This window comes from Athene cunicularia (genome assembly GCF_003259725.1).
Source record: "Athene cunicularia isolate RWA chromosome 8 unlocalized genomic scaffold, athCun1 chr8_part1, whole genome shotgun sequence".
Taxonomy (NCBI): Eukaryota; Metazoa; Chordata; class Aves; order Strigiformes; family Strigidae; genus Athene; species Athene cunicularia.
The window spans coordinates 31,665,296-31,671,295 of record NW_020799109.1 but is presented as its reverse complement, the minus strand read 5'-3'; the positions used below and the strand labels follow the sequence as shown (position 1 = coordinate 31,671,295).

General features: G+C 38.2%; 1 protein-coding gene across 4 annotated transcripts in view; it reads left to right on the top strand.

Annotated features, from left to right (window-relative positions):
* RABGAP1L (RAB GTPase activating protein 1 like) overlaps positions 1 to 6,000 on the top strand; it is a 280,747-nt gene that overhangs the window by 48,425 nt on the left and 226,322 nt on the right. For all 4 annotated transcript variants that reach the window (XR_003398896.1, XM_026853549.1, XM_026853550.1 and 1 more), the window contains 2 exons: positions 4,122 to 4,188; positions 4,283 to 4,385. Coding sequence is in view for 3 of the 4 variants with exons in the window: in XM_026853549.1 (XP_026709350.1) it covers positions 4,122 to 4,188; positions 4,283 to 4,385 (170 nt within the window). In the remaining variant the exon portion in view is untranslated. The remainder of the gene's footprint in view (positions 1 to 4,121; positions 4,189 to 4,282; positions 4,386 to 6,000) is intronic.

The following is a 6,000-nucleotide window of genomic DNA, read 5'->3' as shown; positions in this document are numbered from 1 at the left end:
AAAAAAAAGCAAGCAAAAAAAAAAGCCAACAACCCACCTTCCTTAGAAAGTAGCTTTTATTTTTATGTTGTTTTGCATATTGAATTAGGATGTTATTTATATCACCATAAACCTTGCTGATATAAAATTATTTAATTGACATGACATACACAGGCTTGTAAGTCATTTTATATACTTACCCTTGCATAATACTAAAATTCCAAACCTGTATAAAAGATCAATTCAGGTTACATCAGACAGCAATCTTCTAAGCAATTTAATGTGTCTTCAGAAGTATTTCTTAGTGGAAATTATAATGTGGAAAAATGTTGCTGAGAAAATTTGATCTCTGGTCTAAAGAGTTCAAGAATATTTCTTCATGGTCTCAGAAGAGTAAACCTGGGATCAGAGAAACTTGCCACCTCCTGGTGTGGGGGGGCCTATGGTTAGGTCAGGCTGATAGAGTAGGTTATTCTCCGTTGAGTTACTTTGGCCCTTACTACCTTTGTGGCCTTCTTGACCTGGGTTTTGCCTGGTTTTATCTACATCAGAGCAGGTAAAGAAATGATGTTCATTCCTGTTGCCCAGGTTTGAGTTGTGCATGGCACTACATAGGTTTAGTCCCACAATGTGGGAAATTAAGTTCACAAGATTCAAGAAGAAAATTCTGGTTAATGATCAGGGGCTTTAAGAAAGTTGTTCTGGAGAGTAAAAGAGCCTTGGCATCTTGACTTGTACCAGAAATAGCATGGCGAGCAGGGACAGGGAAGTGATCGTTCCCCTGTACTCAGCACTGGTGAGGCCGCACCTCGATGTCTGTGTTGAGTTTTGGGCCCCTCACTACAAAAAGGACATTGAATGACTCGAGAATGTCCAGAGAATGGCAACGAAGCTGGTGAAGGGTCTGGAGCACAGGTCCTACGAGGAACAGCTGAGGGAACTGGGGGGGGGTTTAGTCTGGAGGCTGAGGGGCAACCTCATTGTGCTCTACAACTACCTGAAAAGAGGCTGCAGAGAGCTGGGGATGAGCCTCTTTAACCAAGTAATAAGCGATAGGACAAGAGGGAATGGCCTCGAGTTTCACCAAGGAAGGTTTAGACTAGATATTAGGAAGCATTTCTTTCCAGAAGGGGTTGTTGGGCATTGGAATGGGCTGCCCAGGAAGGTGGTGGAGTTCCCTATTCCTGGAGGTGTTTTAAGAGTCAGGTCGACATAGCGCTGAGGGATATGGTGTAGCTTGGGTTGATGGTTCGACTGGATGATCTTCAAGGTTTTTTCCAACATAGACAATTCTGTGATTGTGAGAAATGTGAGGATTGACTGTTCTTGATACAGTGATGTTTAAATATAGTATGCTACCAATCATACAGGAGAGAATACCAAGTGACATAGGTATAGCTTAGGTTAAAGCCTAGACTGGTGTCTTTAGAACTGATGAACAGAACATTGGTTGGTTGCTCGGTAGTACTGGAAACTTAATGATCATGTTACCATGTTAACTTAACACCATCAGCCTTATCTGTGTGTAGCATTTGTATTTCTATAAATAGAAATATATATTTGTGAACAATAATTTCAGTTCTTTTTTTGCAGGTCTGGAAACTAGTTGAACTTAGGCAGAGTAGCACACCTGCACATAGCCACTTGGTAGCCAGCTGTAGATGCAGAAAAGCCAACCTGTCGGAAGTAGCAAGACTGAGGCTCACAGTCTATGCAAGTCAAATTTTGAATCCTGGGTGTGTGGTTCAGCCTCCTTAAATTGGAGGCTGAATGTGTTGACAACTGCGTAAGTCTAGCTCCTCCACAAGTGAGGGTCCTGAACTCATTTGCACTCATTTTGCTCTTTGAACTTAGTGGGAAGAGAAGCCTTGACTCTTCTAGTAGCAGGATGCTGCCAGTCATGATAAGTATCTGCTTCTGTGAGAGGCAGGGGTTACTTGTTCCTGACTCCCACTCTTTTTGAAGCATACTTCCCAAAAATTTTGGCTGGCACCCATCAAAACTTGTGTACATCTGAGAGATGCACAGCAAGAGCTAGGATCTGTGAGCTGTTGTCTTTGAAAAAAACAGATGTTTTGCTTGCCTCTGAATCTTAGCCTTACAGTTTTCTTTAGCAGATGTACCAGAAGCTAGTGACCTCTCTACTATTACAAATTAATAGTCCTCTCAAAGCTATTTCTACCCCAGAACAAAAAGTAATAAGTCAAGTCTACTGTAACATTCTGCCTGGTCTAATTAGTCTCACAGAGAAACCTGCTTGTGTGGTTAAATACAAGCCCTAGCGTTCTAGTTACCTTGGTTGCTTTACATGGTGCTGCATTATGCTATCTAGATAAATCAAACTTGTCATCTACTGTTTTATTTACCTCTTTGGTTTTTAAGATTCTAGTACTGAAAGAGTATGGAGAAGGAAAAATGCAATTGTGTATGTAAGTTACTGTTTAAGTGTAATGAGGTGGAAAATGAAAATCATATACCCAAATATAATAGGGACAGACTTACTAGATTATGTAGTAACTCCCTATTTTAAGACTTTCACAGTTAATAGCATTATTGAAATGATAGCTGCTATTATATCTCTGTTCATGATGCAGTGTGCCTGCCTGCAAGCTGTTAAACTGTTCTATCTTCACTGCTAACCTATGAACGTTCAAATAATGTCTTATAATTTATGTTTACTGAAAAATTAAAGTTTTCATTGGGGTAAGTGGTTGTCCGGATGACAGAACTACTTTTGTTCAGACTTTGAGAAGGTGGGAATGGGAGGCACTTCCTGGTGCATTCAATACTTGGTGGAAGGGTGTGGAGGAGATGGAGCCAGACTCTTCATGGAGGTGCAGAGTGGTAGGATTAGAGTTCATGGACACAAGTTACTTCACTAGAAATTCCTCTGTCAGTACAAAGGAAGTTGAGCATTGGAACAGGCTGCCAAAAGGCATCATTCATTCTTTGTTCTCAGAGGTGCTCTGAATTTAGGCTTGACAAAGCCTTGCACAACCCGATTTGAGTTGATCCTCTTTTGAATAGAGGTTTGGATCAAGTTGCTTGTAGAGATCGCTTCCAGTTTACATCGTTCTGAGAGTCAGTGGTAAAAAGTGATATGTCTGATTATTAGAGAATTGAGTTGTACAGAAGAAAAATCCTCAAAGCAAAACCCTCTGAAATATGACCCCCGTTTTTCATAACTTTTCATGATGCAATTGCTTAAAGTTGTTCTTTTTTTTTTTTGTCATTTGAGATCTAACATTTTTTAAAGTCTGTGCAAAATGGCTTGCAGCTTATGTTACAAATACTTAATTCTGTTCAGTGGTTTTTTTATTCATAATGGAGTGTGTTCAAAGGAGAGAAAGATAAAGATGATTTCCAGAAATGTCAGACCTGGATTTGTGCCTTCAATATTCAGAAGGTTTGAAAGTCTGAATGTTTTAAGAATGGTTTTTGTTTGGTTTTTTTTTTTTTTTAACTCTTAAAAATACCAAGAACATTTTCTTGTTAAGTGATTGGATGGGAATTGTGGAATTCAAGGCCCTGTATATACAGAAGTTCAGTTTTCAAAAATAAAGAATGAAAATCTAAAAAAAACCCGAGTGAATTGGGTTTTTTTTAAGGGCCCATGATGTTACATGATGTTTTACAGCAGTGACACTGTGGATTATAGAATGGGTGAATTGGTAAATTTACGTATGACTGTGTGAAAACAATTTTTAAAATGGACTGGTGAGAGAGTGAATTTCTTCTTGCCAATCTCCATTACTGATGTATAGGAGTTGTTTAAACTCAGTCTCCTAAGTTGTCTTGAAGAATAATTGATTGTTCACAGGTCAGACACTAATTTCTGTCATCTTCATTCTGGAAAATAATTTCACTGTCATTTCTATAATAGATATTGTGATGTTTCCTAAGCGTTGCCATAACGCTAACAAAAAATTGCTAAGAAAGGTTTTCTTTAAATTAGAAGCAGTAGCTGGCTGTGCCATTATGTTCAAGAAAATACTTCTGTATTTTGAAAAGCTAATACCTATCTATCTGTCTATCTGTCTGTCTATCTGTCTATCTATCTATCTATCTATCTATCTATCTATCTATCTATCTATCCCCCCTTTTTTTTTTTCTCTTTTCTTTTATTTCAATAAACTTCACAGATGCTTTGGGATGCTACTAAGCCCTGGACGAAATGTGAAGAACAGTGACATGCATTTACTAGACATGGTAATAATTAGTTCTAATAAACTTTCCCTTCCCCATAATCAATCTCTTTGATCTCGAACCATGACTCTAATATCCTGTATGGTTTTATTTTTAGGAATCCATGGGAAAGTGTTCTGATGGGAAGGCTTATGTCATTACTGGAATGTGGAATCCTAATGCACCCATGTTTGTAGTACTTAATGAGGAAACTCCTAAAGGTAATTTAATCTAATCTGTAAATTTGTTTTACCCAACATGGGTTTAGTGTATGTATTTTCTCCTGGGAATCATGGTGTGTATGTCTGAGTACGTACACCATTATGTTCCAAGAGCCCATGGCTAGGAACTTCTCTGTATAAACATACGCAACACAGTGATGTGAATAATTGTTCACAGAACTGTGCGTTGCTGATTTGGAGACGTTAAGTTAGTGTTTGGGGTTTATGTGCCTGTCCCCTGGTTATTGGGACTTTTTGGTCCTAAGCATGCAGAAGTTGTTTTCCACTGTATGTACTCAACAAAGCAGTATAAAGACTAGGCATTGCTATTCTCTTTGTTCTAGTTTGTGAGGAGAGTTGATTACAAATAGCATTACAACCCCTTTGTCTTGGGGCAGCTGGAAGTGATGCACTGAAGTGCTTCATTATATAGCACAGTTTCTTACTGCTAGAATTTGTGTTCGCTGATGTGATGTAAAAGGTTTGAATGCAAATCTGGAGTTTGTTTCTAATCCTAAGGCAGAGCTCATATCAGTTGCTTAAAGGCATTGAGATGCTTACAGCCATCATCACTGTTTTTTCTGATAGATTTTCAAACCACATTATCTCTGGTAGCATATAGGCAAAAATCTAGCTGTGCAGCTTGACACAGTTTCCATTTTACGATACGACTCTGTGTGTGTGGTTTGATTTTTGTGGTGTGGGTTTTTTTTTTGGTTTGGTTTTATTTTTTAAATGCCCACTTGCCTCCTAGGTCTGATAAGAAAAGGGGACCTAGGGATCCATAATGTCTGATGTGAAACATTATTTTTAAAAAAATCTGTGTTTCTTGCAAGAAAGACAGCAGTTGTGATGCAACATGATGATTACTACCTCTCTCTTGTGATGAATGTTTCCAGAAGCAGCAAAACTTTTCTTGCACTGTAAACCTGCAAGATACACTTGGACTATTTCAGTGTTGTCCTCTGGTCAGTTGATCCTTCATTCTTCTCTACTTGAAAAAACTGAAGTTATGCTTCAGTGTCAGGAAGATGGAGCTATTACAGATTAAGATTACTGATCCATGCTTTGCCTTAAAAATACGTTTTGCTGCTATGGGGACTGTCTGACCCAGAGGGTGGGATGGGGAGGGGTCCTTTTAAGTGACAAAGTATGAGCATGGACATAAAAAAAAAAATGATCTGAAGTGTTCTTAGTGTTATGAGAAGTTTTAGGACAAACAATGCTGTAGGAGATCTGATTTGCTATACATACATATATTCCCTCTGCAGTAAGTTTACACTTTAAAATGTGACCTTATTCAGTGAATGTTCCTTTTGTCTGATGGATATCCTGTATCTTAATGCTGTTTTCTTTGCATGATGTTTTGCTTCTGTCTTATAACAAAGACATAGTCTCTTTGTTTTAAAAAGCTGTCAGAGTTGCTTGGTACACTGTTTAATGCATACTCATTCTATGCAGCAGGCATGTAGAGTGTAGACCTCAGATAAATAAAAGGGGAGCAGTAGAATCAATAATTATATAGAAAAGGTTTTCAGTATATATGGCAGTTTTCTCCAGTAATTTATTGTTTTGAGAAATTTGAACTTTGACTTTCTGTATGTGACTTGTGTTT